The sequence below is a fragment of the Bufo gargarizans genome, chromosome 8 (assembly GCF_014858855.1).
Source record: "Bufo gargarizans isolate SCDJY-AF-19 chromosome 8, ASM1485885v1, whole genome shotgun sequence".
NCBI classification, from domain to species: domain Eukaryota; kingdom Metazoa; phylum Chordata; class Amphibia; order Anura; family Bufonidae; genus Bufo; species Bufo gargarizans.
The window spans coordinates 26,722,452-26,744,612 of NC_058087.1; the positions used below are offsets into that span (position 1 = coordinate 26,722,452).

The 22,161-nt window shown below is 42.9% G+C and overlaps 1 protein-coding gene across 1 annotated transcript in view; it reads right to left on the bottom strand.

Annotated features, from left to right (window-relative positions):
• Nucleotides 1-296: 296 nt before the first annotated feature.
• The window catches only part of ACMSD (aminocarboxymuconate semialdehyde decarboxylase), a 43,778-nt gene continuing 21,913 nt past the window's right edge, over nucleotides 297-22,161 (bottom strand). The window contains exons 4-10 of the mRNA XM_044304893.1: nucleotides 20,427-20,476; nucleotides 19,080-19,316; nucleotides 11,877-11,970; nucleotides 5,769-5,864; nucleotides 3,579-3,751; nucleotides 3,227-3,325; nucleotides 297-809 (exon numbers count right to left, since the gene is read on the bottom strand). Of these exons, the coding sequence (XP_044160828.1) occupies nucleotides 747-809; nucleotides 3,227-3,325; nucleotides 3,579-3,751; nucleotides 5,769-5,864; nucleotides 11,877-11,970; nucleotides 19,080-19,316; nucleotides 20,427-20,476 (812 nt within the window). The 3' untranslated portion in view covers nucleotides 297-746. The remainder of the gene's footprint in view (nucleotides 810-3,226; nucleotides 3,326-3,578; nucleotides 3,752-5,768; nucleotides 5,865-11,876; nucleotides 11,971-19,079; nucleotides 19,317-20,426; nucleotides 20,477-22,161) is intronic.

Consider the following 22,161-nt stretch of genomic DNA (forward strand, 5'->3'; position numbering starts at 1 on the left):
CGTCCGCATATGGTGGCCCTACGTTTGGTGCCCGTGCATTGCGGACCGCAATTTGCCAGGCTGGCACACACTTGTGTACATGAGCTCTTATTGATGACCTATCTTCAGGATAGGTCATCAATATCAGATCGATGAGGGTCCAGCACCCCAACTGGAAACAAAATGGTGGACGAAAACAGAAGGCTCTACTGGCAAGTCTAAATCTCCAGATAGGGGGACCAGATCTCGAGAATGGAGGCACCAGGGATCAAGCAAAAAGGCCCCAGGTATGATGACTGTACATTTCCAAAGTGTAGTCAAGTTTCAGTTTTAAACTTTATTTAACCCTGCTGACGGAAGTAATCTATATTGCAGACAGCTATATACTGGAAGACTACCTTGATTTTGCCCTATCCCAATTTCAGTTTTGGGTCTGGAGGGATGCTTTAATCTGATAATTAAACTGGGAAACGATGGGCTAGAAGATCCTTACCTCTAAATTTACATGTTCTGTTTTTCACTCCCCCGCACCATGTTTCAATCTCATTTTTAGCATTGTTCTTAAAACAAACGTATGGAAGAAACCAGAGAAACAAGCCCTGGGGGTCTGTCTAGTTTAATAGCTGTAGGCATCTTCCTAACCATCGGCATGTAGAGGGTTTTCCATGATGTAGCAGAACTAGGTCTGACACAACTTATCCTGATGACTCGTTATCCATTATAATACGAGCTGTGGTCTCGCACCATGTGAGAACTGGCATCCGTCTTCATTGAAACTTAATTTTGTCAAGTCCAAGGAAATTCAAAGCATTTTCGGACAACAGCTTCTCCTAAAAAAAAAAACAGACATCACATGAAATAGATAAAGAATAGTTATAATAAGAATAGCAGCAACAAAATGAGAACAATGGAAAAAAAAAATTCGAAGCTCAGACGTTTTCTAAATTTCAGATGAAGCTCGGCACATAACAGATTCCACCGGGTACTTATTGTTTCGGCAAAAAATAAGCCAAAACGGAAAAGCAGTGTGTGAAAAACTAAGTCCACCCCATGAATGAATAGCTTGTAGTACCACCTTTCCCAGCGATAACTTAAAAATCATGGTTTTATGGAGGACTTTATCAGTCTCTCACATCTTCTGGAGTCTTCTTTACAATGTTGCTTCAGTTCATTGAGGTTTGCGAGTTTATACACAGCTCGCTTAAGATCCCGTCAAAGCATTTTAATTGGGTTGAGGTCTGGACTTTTGGGCATTGTAACACCTTGTTTCTTTTCTTTTTAAGCCATTCTGTTGTAGGTTTGCTGGTGTCTTTGGGATTATTTGCATGACCCAGTTTCACCCAAACTTTAGAATTTAGATACATTATGGCCAAATATCTCCACTTTGGTCTCCTCTGTCCAAAAAACATTGTTCCAGATGTCTTGTTCAGATGCAACTTTGCAGACTAAGGCTACTTTCACACTAGCGTTCGATCGGATCCGTTCTGAACGGATCCGCTCATATTAATGCAGACGGTGGCTCCGTTCAGAACGGATCCGTCTGCATTATAACTTAGAAACATTTTCTAAGTGTGAAAGTAGCCTGAGCGGATCCGTTCAGACTTTCAATGTAAAGTCAGTGGGGGACGGATCCGCTTGAAGATTGAGCCATATGGTGTCATCTTCAAGCGGATCCGTCCCCATTGACTTACATTGTAAGTCGGAACGGATCCGCTCGCCTCCGCACGGCCAGGCGGATACCCTTCAAACGGAGCTCACAAGCGGACACCTGAACGCAGGTGTGAAAGTAGCCTTAAGCTGTTCTGCCATGATTTTTTTATTATTATTTTTTTTATTTTAGAAAGAAGAGGCTTCCAAACAAGCCATACTTTTTCAGTCTCTTTCAAATTGTACTGTCATGAATATGAACATTTAACATGATGAGGCCTGCAGAGTCTTAAGGTTTATTAACACTTTGCAATGAGAAGAATGCTTCCTTCTCTACGGCTGGCTACTCGCGCAGTGGTCTCCTTGACAGTGTGAGAACGAGGGATCACTATTGCAATCACTCGTCCTAATACAGCTGCATTGTTTTTGGGCAGCATATCACTGTTTAGCCCACACAATCTGCTGCCCAGAAACTATAATTTAGGTGCCTGCGCGAACGACAGGATCCCCCGATGAATTAGCGTTTCGCTCGTTTATCAGGTGATCTGCAGCACATTTACACCAGTAGATTGTCGGGAACAAGTGTTCGTAGGAACGTTCGTGCCCTATTATAGCAAGGTGTAAATCCACCTTTACACAGGCTGAGAAATGAACAGATCATCGGTCACAAGCGTTCATAGTAATGCTCTTTAGCAATGATCTGGTGGTGTAAATGTACCGCCAATTACGCTCGCTCATCGGATAATTGGATCGCTTGTGCAGCAAACACGATCGATCTGCTGCCGGGAAATAACCAGTCTGTATGGGGATGAGCGATGGCATTAGCGATCACTTCTCCCCATACTGTGGAGGAGAACGCTGCATGTAAATGCACCGGTTTCCTCCGCTAGCGATCAGCAGATTGTTGGGAAGGAACGCTTCCTTCCCAACAATCTGCTTGTACAACGTCCCGTGTAAATTTTCTTCCCAATTTCCCTGAGCAATGAACGGTTTGACCTCTGGGTTAATTTGCTAGGATGACTGTCGGCTGTCTTGAATGTTTTTCCACTTGTGAATAATCTTTCTGACTGTAGAATAACAGACTTCAGTTTGTTAGGAAATGACCTGATAAACCTTCCCAGAACGATGTGCAGCAACAACTGCTTCTCTGAAATCCCTGCCGAGGCTTTTCCTCCTTGGCATTGTGGTAACGCACCCGAATGCTCCAGACCAGCAATCTGCCAAATCGTCTGGTGGTCACACTTGCTGATGATCAATTAATCAAGGGCATTTGATTGGCAGGTTCTGACTGCTACTTACCTTCTTAATTCCTATGGAAGCAGTAAGGGTGTACTTATTTTTTCACACACAGCTTCTGCCTCTTGGCGTAGTCTTTGCTAATTAAATAATGACACAATGTAATTTTGTCATGTTTAGTTGTTCGTTTCAGGTTGGATTTACCTAATTTTCAGACCTTCTAAGGACCAGATGATTTATTTATTTATTTTTTAATCGTGTCCTGATACGTAAAACCATATAATTCAGGGTGGACTTTTGTTTTTTGCTCACGTCTCTTTTCAACCTTGCATGCCTTCTAATCAAATATAATCCATTTTCCAACCTTTAATCTTCTGTTGAAGTCTTTCATTGACTCAATCAGCAATCCAGGTTTATACTCTCCAAGGGGGAAGGGGTAGTCAGTACCCAGCAGCACTTTGTCCTGTAAGTACAAATATATATTTTTAGGCTTTGTCCCACCAGCAACATATCCACACAATGTACCCCTGATCATGAGAAGAAGGGGAGGGGGTCCCAAATCCTCAATGGAGTGGCGGTCCCGTATGCGTGCTGCCACTCTATTCTCTATGGGACTGTGTGAACTCTCGTTACATGCCCTTTTTGTCTCTGCCTAAGAAGTTATATGGCAGTTTGACTAAAGTGAAGATGACGTAGGGTCCCTGCCAGTAACTCACCTCTCCTATTATATCTACAAGGAGTTCCAGGGCCCGAGGGTCATGTACTAAAGAATCAGTGTAGAAAGAGCCAAGATATTTCCGAGGAGGTTCTATGTTGTGTACGGCGCAGAGATCAGGTCGCACGTTGAAGCCATGATTAATGCGGCCAACAGTAAATGGGAAGGCTCCACCTATAAAGCACAAAAATGTTAAAACCTATGGCTACACCTTGTCCTAAAAGATAGATTTCGCAACCATGCTGTGGAGCCAACATTGTAAGTCTCTGTATTTGAATACATACCGAATAGCAGTGGACTCCAAACTGCAGGCCTCATGTTGCTGCAAAACTACAACTCTCATCATTCTCTGCACTGGTTGCTCATTCACTTTAGCTTACAATTAGACTGCACCCCTCTCATCCACGCAGCTGCCTAACTCAACTCACTGTTCTCCGTCTACCATACTGTCCGTGCGCTATGTTCTACCGCAATCTAACGTCCTCTATAGTCTGAACCTCTCACTCCCATCTCCAAGACTTCTCTCTGTGCTGCACTATATTTATGGAATGGGCTACCCTGGACAATCAGAGTAATTCCCAACATCCACAGTTTTAACTGCTTCCCCAACATCTGCAGCGCTGGCCGGGACTTTAAAGATGACGCCCAGTCGTGAGCGCGGCAGGCGCCTTAGCTGCAGGGTACAGCAGACACCCGCAGCTAATGTCGAAGACCGGCAGGAATGCTGGTCGCAGACTTTTAACCCTAAAGATGCCGTGGTCAAACGTGACCACGGCATCTTGACGCGCCAAAACCCTGAAGCGCGCGCTTCTAGGTGTCCTCCTGCTACTCCCAGCGAGGATCGGGGTTGCCGGATGTAGTTTGCGGCAGCCCCTGTCCTCCTGTGTGACAGGAGGCTGCTGTACATTTGTTCCTGTGGAAGCCCTACCTCTGGCAGGGCTCCATAGGAACTTGGTATAATCCCCAATGAATTCCCTATGAACTATAAAAAAAAATAAAAAAAAAAGTTTTTAAAAATAAAAAAAATATATAAAAATTCAAATCACCCCTCTTCCCCCAAAATGAAAAAAAAATAAAAAATACACATAATTGGCATCGCCGCGAAAACACCCATACTATTAAAATGTAAAAATATTTATCTCATATGGAAAACGGCAAAATAAAAAAAAAAAGTCTAAATGGACGATTCAGCGATTTTGGTTGCTTCTCCTCCTACAATTATTTTTTTTTTAATGAAAAGTGAACAAAAAGTCTTAGACACCCCAAAATGGTATCAATGAAAAGTACAGAATGCCCCGCAAGAAATGAGCCCTCAGACGGCTCTGTAGAAATAATTAGAAAAAAGTTACAGGGGTCAGAATATGGCAACAACAAAAAACAAACAAATTTTTTTCAAACTTTTTATTTTTTTCATTCAGTATAAAAACGCAAGAAAAACTATACATATGTCGTATTGGCGTGACCTAGGGAATGAAAGTAAAACCATGGCATATTTTTTATATTTTTTTCCAATTTCACCCCTATTGGATTTTTTTTCCAGCTCCCTATTATATCATCCCTATATAGAAGTTATAAATAGTGGAATTAGGAAGTGCAACTTGTCCCACAAAAAACAAGCCCTAATAGGGCTATGTCAATGGAAAAGTTATAGCCCCGAAAGGCAGGGAGTAAAAAACATAACCCGCAAAAATGAAAAAAACTGGGGCAGGAAGGGGTTGTGTCATGAAGCATATTCTACATTTTTCAAACCTGGATCTGAATATTTTTGTATTTGGATGTAATTAAACATCTGGTACAGGCACTGAGCTATTCAATACCATCTATCTGTATGGCGCCACCTGCTGTCTGTTCTTTTCCATATTTTGTTTTATCTGTTTCACAGAACTGGTTCAAGGTACTCGGTTTAAATCATTTAACTGCCACCAGCCGTATGTTCTGCAGCAGAAAGGACATGTCCCTGAGCTACCAGGTAATTGGAGCAGTTAACATGGAGATCTCTGGATCCATGTGAGGTACAGGGCTGGTTCTAGCTTTGTTAGAAAGAGATGGTCATCTCCTATATGATGTCTGATTTGCAATTTTTACATTAACCCCTTTCAGCAGGCACATCTTTTTAGGCAGGTTTATCTTGGTGCTAAAGAATATTATTAGTCCCTGACAGTCTATTAGGACATATAACTCTGTAACCTACCTCCATGAGCAAAGCAAACTTTTAGTTTTGGAAACTTCTCGAATATCCCACCCATAATCATACAGCAGATGGCAGTCGTGGTCTCCGCCGGCATCCCTAACAAGAAGCAGCGGAGAACGAGGTTATTATGATGACGTCGGAGATTTCCGTTCTTTATAGCAGTCTATATAAAATGCTTGTGTCCTGAAAATAATTCAGATTCTGAAATGAGTCCAGGGATCACACATGGGAGTCTCATATCCAGACCTAGAACATTCAATATGGTGCGGCTTGCCTAGCGGGGGGTGCCGTCCGCCTTGGGTGCTGGCTCTCAGGGGGGTGCCAGAAGCAATGAGCGCTTCCATCAATACAGATGGAAGTGATCATTGCCGGAGCGCTGATGCCCACATACTGCGGCCGGGAACGGGAGCGCCCCGCCGCCGATCATCGCCATAGGCTTCAGGCCTAGTAGGCAGTAAAATCCTGGCACAGGTGTGCGTGATGACGTCATTGCACGCGCCTATGCCGGGATGCAGCAGCACAATGAAGTGTCCTCGCCTTTCTCTGCGAGCAAGTGCAGGTGAATATTTAGCTTTTATTTCTTTTTTATTTTATGTGCCAACTTTGGGGGACATGGGGAAAAATATTATGGTGGAATACTGTGTGGGGGCAAATTATTATGGGAGAGATTACTATGTGGGGGGGCAAATTACTATATGGGGGCAGTGTGGGGGGAAACTACTGTATGGGGCAGGGTGGGGGCCTTTCTATTGGGGGGGGGGGGGGCACTGTAGGGGCAATTCTATTATTTTTGGGGACACTATACAGGGATTATTACCTGGAGCACAATATAGGGTGTCATTATTACTGGGGGTCTCTAGGGGACATTATAGCTGCTGTGGACACTATAGGAACATTCGGGGTAATTTATCAAACTGGTGTAATGCAGAACTGGCTTAGTTGCCCATAGCAGCCAATCAGATTCCACCTGTCATATTTGACAGCTCTTTTGGAAATCCAGTTCTACTTTACACCAGTTTGATAAATTACCCCCAATTATGTCTATTAGGGTCACTATTTTTTCAGCAGTATAGTACCTGGGGCATTGGGGAGCACAACGGGCACAGTATTGGGGGTGGCAGCAGGATGACACTGTGGGGACACAAGGATGGGGCGGTTGATGGAAAAACTGAGAAATCTAACGTGTCTGTGTTACAAACTCTGTAGAGACGAGATCCGGCTGAAAGAATTAATCATGGGGGTCTGGGTCAGATGCAAGAGAAGAGGAAAGAGAAGGTCTACATGACAGGAGATGCCCCTGCATGTAAGAGGTATGTGGTCAAGTATTGGGGGGGGGGGGGGGGGGCCAGAGAAAGAACCCGCCCCGGGTGCCAAACACCCTAAGCACGCCACTGGGTGCAGTCCTGGACTGGGGTTCCTTATGCCCACCCGCCAGATATACAGGGGTGCATGTCTGCTTTCAAACGATCTGCTCCACAGCTTCAGATTCAGGTTTTCTGCTGCTTTTTTGGCCTGGACCTATCATGGCATCTGTATCTTGGGAGGTGGACTCTTCTGCAACCATCAACTGCAGCAACCATCACACCCCATACATGTCTGAAGTAGGAAATTACCCCAATATAAAGAGATTGTGTGACGCGCTCCGTTATTTCATCCTACAAAGTGGCACAACTGCGTTACAAGGAATAATATGGTGCAAGCTTCACCCAGAGCTAACCTAATGCAGTTCACATCAAGCAGGATTGAAGGGGTAGTAGTCCTTCCTTAACAGGATTTTCTCACTTCACCAAATGGCATTTATCATGTAGAGAAAGTGAATACAAGGCACTTACTAATGTATTGTGATTCTCCATATTGCCTCCTTTGCTGGCTGGATTCATTTTTCCACCACATAGAAACATAGAATGTGTCGGCAGATAAGAACCATTTGGCCCATCTAGTCTGCCCAATATACTGAATACTATGGATAGCCCCTGGCCCTATCTTATATGAAGGATGGCCTTATGCCTATCCCATGCATGCTTAAACTCCGTCACTGTATTTGCAGCTACCACTTCTGCAGGAAGGCTATTCCCTGCATCCACTACTCTCTCAGTAAAGTAATACTTCCTTATATTACTTTTAAACCTTTGCCCCTCTAATTTAGAACTATGTCCTCTTGTAGCAGTTTTTCTTCTTTTAAATATTCTCTCCTCTTTTACTGTGTTGATTCCCTTTATGTATTTAGCAGTTTCTCTCATCCCCCCTCTGTCTCGTCTTTCTTCCAAGCTATACATGTTAAAGGGACACTGACAGGCCTTCTGATCATAATTAGCTCTTTATATGCCCCCCTAGGTCTTATAATAAGTTTCCAATTCATATAAGTATTATCCCTGCGCGCATTGTAAAACGTTAAAAATAATCTTTATAATCACCTGTCCTTTCTGCCCAAGGGGCGTTCTTTGTGCCGCATTTGTGCCCAGCCGCGTCCCAACTGCCAGATCCTTTGACACGCCCATCTCATTAGTATTCACTTCGCTGGGCGGTATTTTCCTGTCCCCGACATTCGGAGATCTTGCGCATGCGCCCGGCACCCTCGCTCGCCGGGATCACATTGCGCCAAGTGAATACTAATGAGATGGGCGTGTCTAAGGATCCGGCAGTTGGGACGCGGCTGGGCACAAATGCGGCACAAAGAACGCCCCTTGGGCAGAAAGGACAGGTGATTATAAAGATTATTTTTAACGTTTTACAATGCGCGCAGGGATAATACTTATATGAATTGGAAACTTATTATAAGACCTAGGGGGGCATATAAAGAGCTTATTATGCTCAGAAGGCCTGTCAGTGTCCCTTTAAGGTCCTTTAGTCTTTCCTGGTAAGTTTTATCCTGCAATCCATGTACCAGTTTAGTAGCTCTTCTCTGAACTCTCTCCAAAGTATCAATATCCTTCTGGGGATATGGTCTCCAGTACTGAGCACAATACTCCAGATGAGGTCTCACTAGTACTCTGTAGAGCGGCATGAGCGCCTCCCTCTGTCTACTGGTAATGCCTCTCCCTATACACCCCAGCATTCTGCTAGCATCTCCTGCTGCTCTATGACATGGTCTGCCTACCTTTAAGTCTTCTGAAATAATGACCCCTAAATCCCTTTCCTCAGATACTGAGGTCAGGACTGTATCACTGATTTTATTTTCTGCTCTTGGGTTTTTACGCCCCAGGTGCATTATCTTGCACTTAACATTACATTTTAGTTGCCAGATTTTTGACCATTCCTCTAGTTTTCCTAAATCCTTTTCCATTTGGTGTATCTCTCCAGGAACATCAACCCTGTTACAAATCTTTGTGTCATCAGCAAAAAGACACACCTTACCATTAAGGCCTTCGGCAATTTCGCTGGTAAAGATATTAAACAATATGGGTCCCAGAACAGATCCCTGAGGTACCCCACTGGTAACAAGACCATGGTCTGAATCAGCGACGGACTGGGAACCTAAAGCGGCCCTGGAAAAAATACTAAAAGTGGCCCCAGTTTTGTAGTCGGGTCCAAATTGATGGAAGGCAGAGCCAGCAATACCATATTGTGGCACATTATACCACCCTAACAGAGCCAAATACCACAGTACATCATAAAATACTGTCAGCAGAAACAAAATACATCCCCCAAAAATTCCACTAGCTGGCCTGAGGAAGGCCCACCAGGAATTTTCCCTGTAAGGTCTATGGCCCATCCGCCCCGGTCTGAATATACTCCATTGACTACAACCCTCTGTTGTCTGTCCCTCAGCCACTGCCTAATCCATTCAACAATATGGGAGTCCACGCACAAAGACTTCAATTTATTGATAAGCCTTCTATGTGGGACAGTATCAAAAGCCTTACTAAAGTCTAGATAAGCGATGTCTACTGCACCTCCGCCATCTATTATTTTAGTCTGATGTCTACTGCACCTCCGCCATCTATTATTTTAGTCACCCAATCAAAAAAATCTATAAGATTAGTTTGACATGATCTCCCTGACATAAACCCATGCTGTTTTTCAGCTTTCAATCCATGGGATTTTAGATGTTCCACAATCCTCTCCTTAAGTATGGTTTCCATTCATTTCCCCACTATTGATGTCAGGCTTACTGGCCTATAGTTGCCCGATTCCTCCCTACTACCTTTCATGTGAATGGAAACAACATTTGCTAATTTCCAATCTTCTGGGACGACTCCTGTTGCCAGTGATTGGTTAAATAAATCTGTTAATGGTTTTGCTAGTTCACCGCTGAGCTCTTAATAGCTTTGGGTGTATCCCATCAGGCCCCTGTGACTTAATTATATTAATTTTAGACAGCTGACTTAGAACCTCTTCCTCTGTAAAGACACATGCATCAATAGATTCATTAGTCTTCTTTCCTAACTGAGGTCCTTTTCCTTAATTTTCCTTTGTAAAAACTGAACAGAAGTATTCTTTGAGGCAGTCAGCTAGTTCTTTATCTTCTTCCAAATACCTTCCTTCTTTTTGTTTTTAATTTGGTAATTCCTTGTTTTAGTTTCCTTTTTTCATTTATGTATCTGAAGAATGTCTTATCGCCTTTTTTCACTGACTGAGCTAATTTCTCTTCTGCCTGTGCTTTAGAAGCTCTTATAACTTGCTTGGCCTCTCTCTGCCTCATCTTATAAATTTGCCTGTCATCCTCGTTTTTTTTTTATAATTACTAAATGCAATCTTTTTGTTTTTAATGATTTTGGCCACTTCTGCTGAGTACCACAGTGGTCTCTTCCTTTTTTTGCTTTTACTGACAAGCCTAATGCAATTATCTGTTGCCTTCAATAGTGCCACTTTTAAGTAGTCCCATTTCTCCTGGACTCTATTGAAACTGTGCTTATCTGATAGGGACTCTGTCAGTTCTGTGAGAAGGTCTGTTAGACGTTCTTCGCTACCTCATGCATGACATTCTTTGTTTTGGTTTCACTTTGTCATCTCCTTTCCTTCTCCCAGCTGTCACCTATTTACACTAATTGTCTCCCTTTATATTCCCTCCCATACTGCCTCACTTTGCGGTTTATACTTCTTCCTGGATGAGTTGTTCACTGCTGGATGCTGCTTCTGCTGATTCCTCAGATAAGTCTGTTTCCTTTATTTGTGTTTCCTTGCTGGCTTGATTCTAGGTGTCCCTGACTCCGTCCGTATTAAGTGCAGGGAGCCGGTGGTCGTGTCCCCTCACTATTATAGGGTTTTCAGGTGTCACATAGTATTAGGTACGTGGGCATGCAATCGTCTACCATAAAGACCTTTGCATGGGCATAGCAGTCAGGGAGAGCTCTAGGGGTTTTATAGGGCTCACCCATATGCTCCTTAGTTTGGGATCAAGCCAGTCGGATGTTTATTTATAAGTTCCAGCTTTCTGCAACACCATCCGTGACAGACTTGTATACCACTAATCTAATTTTAGAAAAGTCTGTTTTTCTAAAATATAAAACTTTTTTGTTTTTGTGTGGTGTGACTCAGTCACTGTACTTATAGTAAACCACATTGACTGGTGATCACTAGATCCCAAGCTTTCCCCTACAGTAATATCAGATACCAAATTCCCATTTGTGAATACTAAATCTAAAATGGCCTCCTTCCGGGTTGGCTCCTCAACTACTTGCTGTAGAGATAATCCCAGTAGGGAATTTAGAATATCTGTACTCCACATTATACACGGCTCATTTCCAAGTGTTACGGCCGCCCTGTAATCTAGCAGTGGTGGTTGTGCTTGCACACTATAGGAAAAAGCGCCGGCCTGTCCGACTCAGTGGTGGTCATAACCCCTGGAAATGAGCAATGTATAATGTGATGGAAAAATGAATCCAGCCAGCAAAGGAGGCAATATGGAGAATGACAATACATTTTTAAGTGACTTGTATTAAAGGGTTATTCCAGTTACATTAATTATCCCTAATTCACAGGGTAGGGGATAACTATTAGATCGGTGGGGGTCCTACCGCTGTGGGTGATGGATAACTTAATGTAACTGGAATACCCCTTTAACTTTCTCTACATGATAAATGCCATTTGCTGAAGTAAGACCACCCCTTTAAATGTGCTGCAGAAGACTATGAACGATTAGAAGACCCAGAAGCTACACATACTAACCTACCAGCCAGGGAAGCCAGTATTTTGACATCCTCCCATCCATCTGCATGTCCCAGGGGTGAACAAAAATGGAGCAATTTAATTCTTCTGCAGCCTGAAACAGATAAAGGCAAATAAGAGATGTTCGTCAGCACCACCATAGTAAATTTCTAACTTTAAAGTGTTTATCCCATAAAAAGTATTACTATGCAATGAGCGGGCAATCCATTGAAGTATTACTGCAATATACACACAATAAAAATATTGTTCTTTTTTTCTGCATTACATTTTCCTCTCTGGTGGCGCCCCCTGCTGTTTCTCCTTCTCCTGCATTCAGCGCTGGACTGACATGCTCAGTAGCTTCCTTGCTCTCTTCCTCCTCTGTTGATCTCAGACCCCTTTAATTCATTTATCCCTACATCTAAATTCATAAAAATATATAGCTGTATCCCTGTCTAGACAGTGGAGAAGGAAATTGTGGGGATGTTACATACAGTGGTGCCGGAAAGTTTGTGAACCCTTCAGAATTTTCTATATGTCTACATAAATTTGACCTAAAACTAAATCAAATTTTCACACAAGTCCTAAAAGTAGTTAAATATATCCAAATAAAACAGGGGAGGCAAAAATATTACACTTTTGGGTCATTAGGTAATTTATTTATTGAGAAAGATCATCCAATATCAGATGTTTTTTAACTAGCAAAAGTATGTAAACCTTCAGGATTAGCAGATCATTTGAAGGTGAAATTAGACGTTTTCAGTCAATAGGGTGACAATCAGGTGTGTGTGGGCAACCTGTTTTATGCAAAGAACAGGAACTATCACACGTTTGTGGAAGTGTATCATGTCACGAACATAGGAGATTTCTGAGGACCTCAGAGGGAAAGTTCTTAATGCTCATCAGGATGGAAAACGTTACAAAACCATCTGTAAAGAGTTTGAACTCCAGCAATCCACAGTCAGATTGTGTACAAATGGAGGAAATTCAAGATCATTATTACCCTCCCCAGGAGTGGTCTATCAAAGATCATGCCAAGAACAACATGTGTAATAGCAAGGTCACAAAGAAACCCGAGGTAACCGTTAAGCAACGAAATGCCTTTCTCGCATTAGCTATAATGAGTGCACCATCAGTAGAGCACTGAACAACAATGGTGTGCACGGCAGGATTTCAAGAAGAAAGACTCTGCTCTCTGTAAAAGCACACTGCTGCCCATCTGCAGTTTGCTAACGATCACATGGACAAGCCAGAAGGCTATTGGAACAATGTTCGGATGGGGCCGAATTAGAACCTTTTAGTGTAAAAGAGAAGCTTTACGTTTAAAGAAAGTAAAACTCTGCATTACAGCATAAAAACCTCATCCCATCTGTTTATGGTAGTTTTATGCTTTGTGTCTGTTTTGCTGCAACTGGGCCAGGACAGCTTGTCATCATTAATAGAAGAATAAATTCTGAATTATACCAGTAAATAACAAAGGAAAATGTAAGGACAACTGTCTATGAGCTGAACCTCAAGAGAACGTGGGTCATGCAGCAAGACAACGGGCCAAGGCACACTTTCTGCAAAAGAATGGTTAAAGGTGTTATCCGAGCCTGGAAATGCCCCCCCCCCCCCCATATATGCCTGGGCCCCTCACACTGTTTTTACTTACCTGGCTCCCCGGTCCCTGCGCCGCTCCTGGTCCCCGCACGGCTGCCGCTGTTTCTTCCTGTGCGCGGATGAAAACATCTGGGGAAGGGGGGCATTCCTAGCATCGCGGCGCATCACGGAGCCGTGCGGGGACCAGGAGCGGCGCAGTGAGTGGGGAGCCAGGTAAGTAGAATCAGTGTGAGGGGCCCAGGCATATAGGGGAGCATTTATAGGCTTGAATAACACCTTTTAAAGAAGAAAGGTAAAGTTTTGGCATGGCCAAGTAATAGTCCTGACCTTAAAGGGGTTGTCTCACTTCATTTATCATGTAGAGAAAGTTAATACAAGCTGCTCTCCAGTACGTATAGTGTGCAAGCACGACCACCACTGCTGGATTGAAGGGTGGTCATACCCATGGAAATAAGCAGTGTATAATGTGATGGAAAAATGAATCCATCCAGCAAAGGAGACAATAAGGACAATCACAATACATTAGTAAGTGTCTTGTATTAACTTTCTCTACATAATAAATGCCACCTGCTGAGGTGAGAGGACCCCTTTAATCCAGTAGAAATGTTGTGGAAGGACGTGAAGCGAGTAGTTCATGGGAGTCCGCCTGCATAGCAGAGCTGAAGCTGTTCTGTACAGAGGAATGGGCTAAAATTCCTCCATGCTGCTGTGCAGGACTGATCAACAGTTACCGGAAGTTAGTGAAAGAGAAGGTTCACATACTTTTACACTCACAGATAAGGGATATTGGATCATTTTCCTCAATAAATACAAACCAGAGTCCCAAAAAGTTGGGACACTAGACAAATTGTGAATAAAAACTGAATGCAATGATGTGGAGATGGCAAATGTCAATATTTTATGTGTAATAGAACGTAGATGACAGATCAAACGTTTAATCCGAGTAAATGTATCATTTTAAAGGAAAAATACGTTAATTAAAAATTTCACGGTGTCAACAAATCCCCAAAAAGTTGGGACAAGTAGCAATAAGAGGCTGGAAAAAGTAAATTTGAGCATAACGAAGAGCTGGAAGACCAGTTAACACTAATTAGGTCAATTGGCAACATGATTGGGTATAAAAAGAGCTTCTCAGAGGGCAGTGTCTCCCAGAAGCCAAGATGGGTAGAGGATCACCAATTCCCACAATGTTGCGCAGAAAGATAGTGGAGCAATATCAGAAAGGTGTTACCCAGCGAAAAAGTGCAAAGACTTTGCATCTATCATCATCAACTGTGCATAACATCATCCGAAGATTCAGAGAATCTGGAACAATCTCTGTGCGTAAGGGTCAAGGCCGTAAAACCATACTGGATGCCCGTGATCTCCGGGCCCTTAAACGACACTGCACCACAAACAGGAATGCTACTGTAAAGGAAATCCCAGAATGGGCTCAGGAATACTTCCAGAAACCATTGTCAGTGAACACAATCCACCGTGCCATCCGCCGCTGCCAGCTGAAACTCTACAGTGCAAAGAAGAAGCCATTTCTAAGCAAGATCCACAAGCTCAGGCGTTTTCACTGGGCCAGGGATCATTTAAAATGGAGTGTGGCAAAATGGAAGACTGTTCTGTGGTCAGACGAGTCACGATTCGAAGTTCTTTTTGGAAATCTGGGACGCCATGTCATCCGGACCAAAGAGGACAAGGACAACCCAAGTGGTTATCAACGCTCAGTTCAGAAGCCTGCATCTCTGATGGTATGGGGTTGCATGAGTGCGTGCGGCATGGGCAGCTTGCATGTCTGGAAAGGCACCATCAATGCAGAAAAATATATTCAGGTTCTAGAACAACATCTGCTCCCATCCAGATGTCATCTCTTTCAGGGAAGACCCTGCATTTTTCAACAAGATAATGCCAGACCACATTCTGCATCAATCACAACATCATGGCAGCGTAGGAGAAGGATCCGGGTACTGAAATGGCCGGTCTGCAGTCCAGATCTGTCACCTATAGAGAACATTTGGCGCATCATAAAGAGGAAGGTGCAACAAAGAAGGCCCAAGACGATGGAACAGTTAGAGGCCTGTATTAGACAAGAATGGGAGAGCATTCCTATTTCTAAACTTGAGAAACTGGTCTCCTCGGTCCCCAGACGTCTGTTGAGTGTTGTAAGAAGAAGGGGAGATGCCACACAGTGGTGAAAATGGCCTTGTCCCAACTTTTTGGGGATTTGTTGACACCATGAAATTCTGATTCAACATATTTTCCCCTTAAAATGGTACATTTTCTCAGTTTAAACTTTTGTTCCGTGATTTATGTTCTATTCTGAATAAAATATCAGAAGTTGGCACCTCCACATCATTGCATTCAGTATTTATTCACAATTTGTATCGTGTCCCAAGTTTTTTGGAATCCGGTTTGTAAATGACCAGGTCTAATTTTCTTGACTCATTTGTTGGATTTGGGTATCTTTATCTACTTTTAGGGCTTGTGTGAAAGTGTGATGTGGTTTTAGTTCACATTTATGCAGAAATAGAGAAAATTCTGAAGGAATTCACAGACTTTAAATCACCACTGTATCCTAGTGCCGTATATTAGTGGAATCACTGGGCTGGATGTGAGGTGCAATTTTCTTTGCAGGGGACAAAGTGGATATAAAGATGGTTGATGGCCACATGTGAAGAGCTGCTGCCCACCCACAAAAAGGAAAGAGACTAGATCTGCAGAAAGGTAAGAACAACAAAAAAGGCAAAAAATGACACTAGAGAGCAGCGTGTTTTTTTTTCCCTTGCCTTGACACAGTCAAAGTAATGGTATGTGTTAATTCAGATTTTTTTCTTCTTAATTCATTGATGCTCATGTCTGTAAAGCTCTGCGGAATATAGTAGCCCTAGATAAGTCCATAAAATAAAAAAAACCATTTAGGCCATTGCTGGTCTTACTGCATATTTCCAGAATTGTTTTTGTACCATGGATTGTTATATGGTAGCTTTTTTTGTAACAAATTGGTTATTGTGGGGGTTTTTTTCCCCCGGAATAATATTTTTAAAGGATTCTTAATAAAAGATATTTTAGGTTTCTGTATTGATCTAGTGATCTATATTCTGATAACCATAAGGCTGAGTTCACCTCAGCGTTCAGCCTTTTCCGTTCTCCTGCTCCGTTATAGGAAAGGACGGATTCGGCGCATAACTGAGCCCGACGGAGCCTGCGGACCCCATAGACTATAACGGGGTCGCGTTCGGCTCAGTAATCTGCCGAATCCCTCCTTTCCATTTTTCTTCTCCTATAACAGAGCAGGAGAATGGAAAGGCTGAACGCTGATGTGAACTCAGCCTGAGCAGCATTTGTTTTGCCACTAGATGTCGCTATTGCTATGCGGAGAAATATACAAAAGTTGAGACAGTATTTTTTTGTTTAAAAAAATAAGTAAATCTTAGCAAGTGTGACACCTGGAGGTAGAATGGGGGTACTGCAGTAAATGTACTTAAGCTAGATGAGTTACAAAGCTCTACATTGTTCTCTTCATGGAAAAGGGCAGCATTTCCGTATTCAGTACCTGCGTAGGTCCAATTGTAGAAAGACCCAAACCTTTACTGTACCTGGACTTACATTCTCAGTGCTTTGTACTGGTTAAGCACATGGCGAACGCTTTGAAAATCAGTAAACCCTTAAAACAGTCACCATTTATTTCTCCTTAAGAACAACTGCTTTTCTAAATGAAAACCTTCAGGCGATCACCAGATAACAGCCGGGTGGTTGCACATTTTTTCTGCAGCAACTGGTCGCATTGCGCTTTCCTGACTGTGTGTAACTCTCTGCAGGGCTCCTCTGATCTGAGGGGGTCTGCCCCTCTGTGGGGTGACATGCATACACCCGATATCTATTTACTGTATACTACAGTCGTGGCCAAAAGTTTTGAGAATTACACAAATATTAGTTTTCACAGAGTTTGCTGCTAAACTGCTTTTAGATCTTTGTTTCAGTTGTTTCTGTGATGCAGTGAAATATAATTACTCGCACTTCATAAGTTTCAAAGGCTTTTATCGACAATTACATGACATTTATGCAAAGAGTCAGTATTTGCAGTGTTGGTCCTTCTTTTTCAGGACCTCTGCAATGCGACTGCGCATGCTCTCAATCAGCTTCTGGGCCAATTCCTGACTGATAGCAACCAATTCTTTCCTAATCACTTCTTGGAGTTTGTCAGAATTAGTGGGTTTTTGTTTGTCCATCCGCCTCTTGAGGATTGACCACAAGTTCTCAATGGGATTAAGATCTGGGGAGTTTCCAGGCCATGGACCCAAAATGTCAACGTTTTGGTCCCCGAGCCACTTAGTTATCACTTTTGCCTTATGGCGCGGTGCCCCATCGTGCTGGAAAATGCATTGTTCTTCACCAAACGGTTGTTGGATTGTTGGAAGAAGTTGCTGTTGAAGGCTGTTTTGGTTCCATTATTTATTCATGGCTGTGTTTTTGGGCAAAATTGTGAGTGAGCCCACTCCCTTGGATGAGAAGCAACCCCACACATGAATGGTCTCAGGATGCTTTACTGTTGGCATGACACAGGACTGATGGCAGCGCTCACCTTTTCTTCTCCGGACAAGCCTTTTTCCTGATGCCCCAAACAATCGGAAAGAGGCTTCATCGGAGAATATGACTTTGCCCCAGTCCTCAGCAGTCCATCCACCATATTTTCTGCAGAGGATCAATCTGTCCCTGATGTTTTTTTTTGGAGAGAAGTGGCTTCTTTGCTGCCCTTCTTGACACCAGGCCATCTTCCAAAAGTCTTGGCCTCACTGTGCGTGCAGATGCGCTCACACTTGCCTGCTGCCATTCCTGAGCAAGCTCTGCACTGGTGGCACTCCGATCCCGCAGCTGAATCCTCTTTAGGAGACGATCCTGGCAATTGCCGGACTTTCTTGGACGCCCTGAAACCTTCTTAACAAGAATTGAACCTCTTTCCTTGAAGTTCTTGATGATCCTATAAATTGTTGATTGAGGTGCAATCTTAGTAGCCACAATATCCTTGCCTGTGAAGCCATTTTTATGCAACGCAATGATGGCTGCACACGTTTCTTTGCAGGTCACCATGGTTAACAATGGAAGAACAATGATTTCAAGCATCACCCTCCTTTTAACAGGTCAAGTCTGCCATTTTAACCCAATCAGCCTGACATAATGATCTCCAGCCTTGTGCTCGTCAACATTCTCACCTGAGTTAACAAGACGATTACTGAAATGATCTCAGCAGGTCCTTTAATGACAGCAATGAAATGCAGTGGAAAGGGTTTTTTGGGATTAAGTTAATTTTCATGGCAAAGGAGGACTATGCAATTCATCTGATCACTCTTCATAACATTCTGGAGTATATGCAAACTGCTATTATAAAAACTTAAGCAGCAACTTTTCCAATTTCCAATATTTATGTAATTCTCAAAACTTTTGGCCATGACTGTAGACACCGCAGTCTTTTGATGTAGAGACGCACATTCAACCAGAATGCAGTGCAACCAAGATAATATCATTATAGGTGGTCAGCTACGCTGTTAGGGGTGCGTCTGTCGACGAGCTGTTGACGGTTTCCAGTAGCAGCCAGTAGATTGTCTACGTTCCTGTGTCTTTTTTAGGACTACTTACAGCATATACTGGGTAGAGCTCTGGCGAGTCAAGTTCATATTGATTTACATGAGAGCCAATCTGAACCCCCGGGAACCCCAGTTCATTCACACAGCGATACATTTCTTGCACTGCCAGGTCCGGGCTCTGCATTGGTAGCGTTCCGAGGCCAACAAATCTCTTTGGATGCTTCTTGACCACAGCTGCCAAGTCATCATTGAGGAATTGGGACAGGTCTAAGGTGTCTTGAGGCTTGGCCTGGTAAGAAAGAGCACAAACCTGAAAGTGACATCCTTGTCCTTTTTAAATGTACAATTTATGATTTCTTAAAGGCGCAGCAGAAGGTTAAAAAAAAGCTCTAATTTTTCTTCCACACAGGTCTGCAGTAGTCGGTAGGTGCCATTGAAGGGTATGCAATGGGCACAGGGTTTTCTAGTTTTATGTGAATATAGTTTAGTTATTGTATAAATATGTGGTTTTGTCATACACTTTGTTTTTCAATTCTTCATAGTTTTCAAGATCTCTGCTTGTTGTCATTGAATTGCATCCAGGACAGATTTTTTTTTCCTCTGCAATTAAATGATGAAGATTTCCATTTGCTTACAGCAAACAAAGATCTTGAAAACAGCATGAAATTAATACACAGAATTCTAGAGCTTTGCTTTAGACTGTGATTTAGCTATTATTGCTGAAACTAACCCCCCCCCCCCCTCCTTTAAGGCTACATGCACACGACTGTATGTGTTTTGCGGTCCACAAATTGCAGATCCACAAAGAAAAACGGATGCCATCAGGTTTTTTTTGCGGATCCATTGTAACAATGCCTAAAACGGACAAGAATAGGACATGCTCTATTTTATATTTTTTTTGCGGGGCTACGGAACGGAGATACTGATGCGGACAAACAACGCTCGTGTGCATGTAGCCTAAAGAGTATCTCTCCCTTTTCCTGACATGTCTCTGTTAGTAAATACTTCTGGGTTAACTTTTCCTATAATTCTGTGCAGTGTTCCGTCGTTATTTCTCCTGGAAATGTTTGAATAAATTGACAACTAGGCGTGACCTTTTTCCCTTATGAGAGGGGTGTGTCCTTGCGCTCGCCGCTGTGGTGAGCACTGATTGGACAGTGTCAGTAGGTGAAGACACCCCCAAAACTGATAACCGCAGTTGTCAAATTATGCCTAGCTTTCTAGGAGGAGTAACCGAGGAAAAGCACAAAGCAGACCTATAACAATAGATGCTCCAGAATTGTTACACTATGAAAAATACTAGTGTATACTATAATTATCATGTCCGGATAACTGGCGGGTCCTCTGGAAGAGATCTTAGTTATTGAGCCATTTCCAGTATTTTTTTAATAGCACTTACCCAGTAGCTGAACATTACTGGAACGGTGGACAGAGCTTGTATGGTCACCCCTGTTCAAGAAAAAGAGTCTCGTTGGTAGAAAGTTCTCACAAAGTTTCCAAAAGAACATGCCCCATACTGTACCCTGCATGCTGATACTGGGGGTGGGGGGGGGATAGGAACGCCCAGTGCCTGATAGGATCCGGTGTGTTGAAGGCCGACCTGGCCAATCGCTTCCTCTGACAATGGACATGTCATCCCGGAGACCTGACATTGTCACCAGAGCCCCCTCACTATGTGTCTGTGGTCCGTTGTGTCAGTGATATCTTGGAATCATCAGTCATAAGGGGAAGGTGAACACAAGCAATGCTGCAGCGTATCTGATTGTACAACTCGTCAGTTATTGCTGTAAATGGGAGCCACTGGAGACCGAGCTGATCGTACTGGCTCCATAGGTTAATGTCTATGCTGACCCTACTGTATGTAATCATGCCTGTACTGACCCTATATGATCATAGCTATGCTGACCCTACTGTATGTAATCATACCTGTACTGACCCTATATGATCATACCTATGCTGACCCTATATGATCATACCTATACTGACCCTATATGATCATACCTATGCTGACCCTATATGATCATACCTATACTGACCCTATATGATCATACCTATGCTGACCCTATGTGATCATACCTATACTGACCCTATATGATCATACCTATGCTGACCCTATATGATCATACCTATGCTGACCCTATGTGATCATACCTATACTGACCGTACTGTATGTACTCATACCTATACTGACCCTATATGATCATACCTATATTGACCCTATATGATCATATCTATGCTGACCCTACTGTATGTAATTATACCTATACTGACCCTATATGACCATACCTATGCTGACCCTATGTGATCATACCTATACTGACCCTACTGTATGTACTCATACCTATACTGACCCTATATGATCATATCTGTACTGACCCTATATGATCATACCTATGCTGACCCTATATGATTATACCTATGCTGACCCTATATGATCATATCTATGCTGATTCTACTGTATGTAATCATACCTATACTGACCCTATATGATCATACCCATGCTGACCCTATAGGATTATACATATGCTGACCCTATATGACCATACCTATGCTGACCCTATATGACCATACCTATGCTGACCCTATATGACCATACCTATGCTGACCCTATATGATCATACCTATGCTGACCCTATATGATCCTATACCAATACCTACCTAATTGTTTATTAAACTGAAAATAACTCTTTGTAATGTCTATTCTATTTGCTCTGTCCATGGTACTGTACTGCATTTGAATTGGGACTATTCATGTAATGAAATATCTTGAAATATTCCAGTTTCCATAGTGCTAGGAACAGCACACACAATAGACTGCCTGCTCCTGTCTTCTGCAGCTCACACTTCAGCTTTGCTGTGTTCACTGATGCAGAACCTGCAGAGTCCTTTCATGATAATTAGACAGATCTATTGTACTGCTAGAGGCCTCGATAAGGGGCAATCTATTAAATGCTTATACTACACACGCAGTTCCCCTGTCACCCCCAGGAATATTATTGAGGCCCTCCCTCACTTCCTATTCACTGTTCGTATCTTGATATTTTTGTTCATTAACTCCGATGGTTGCAGCTGCTGTAAATCAGCCCCCAAATGTCTGTACAGACAATGCAGGGAGTGTGTGCCTCCAAAACTGT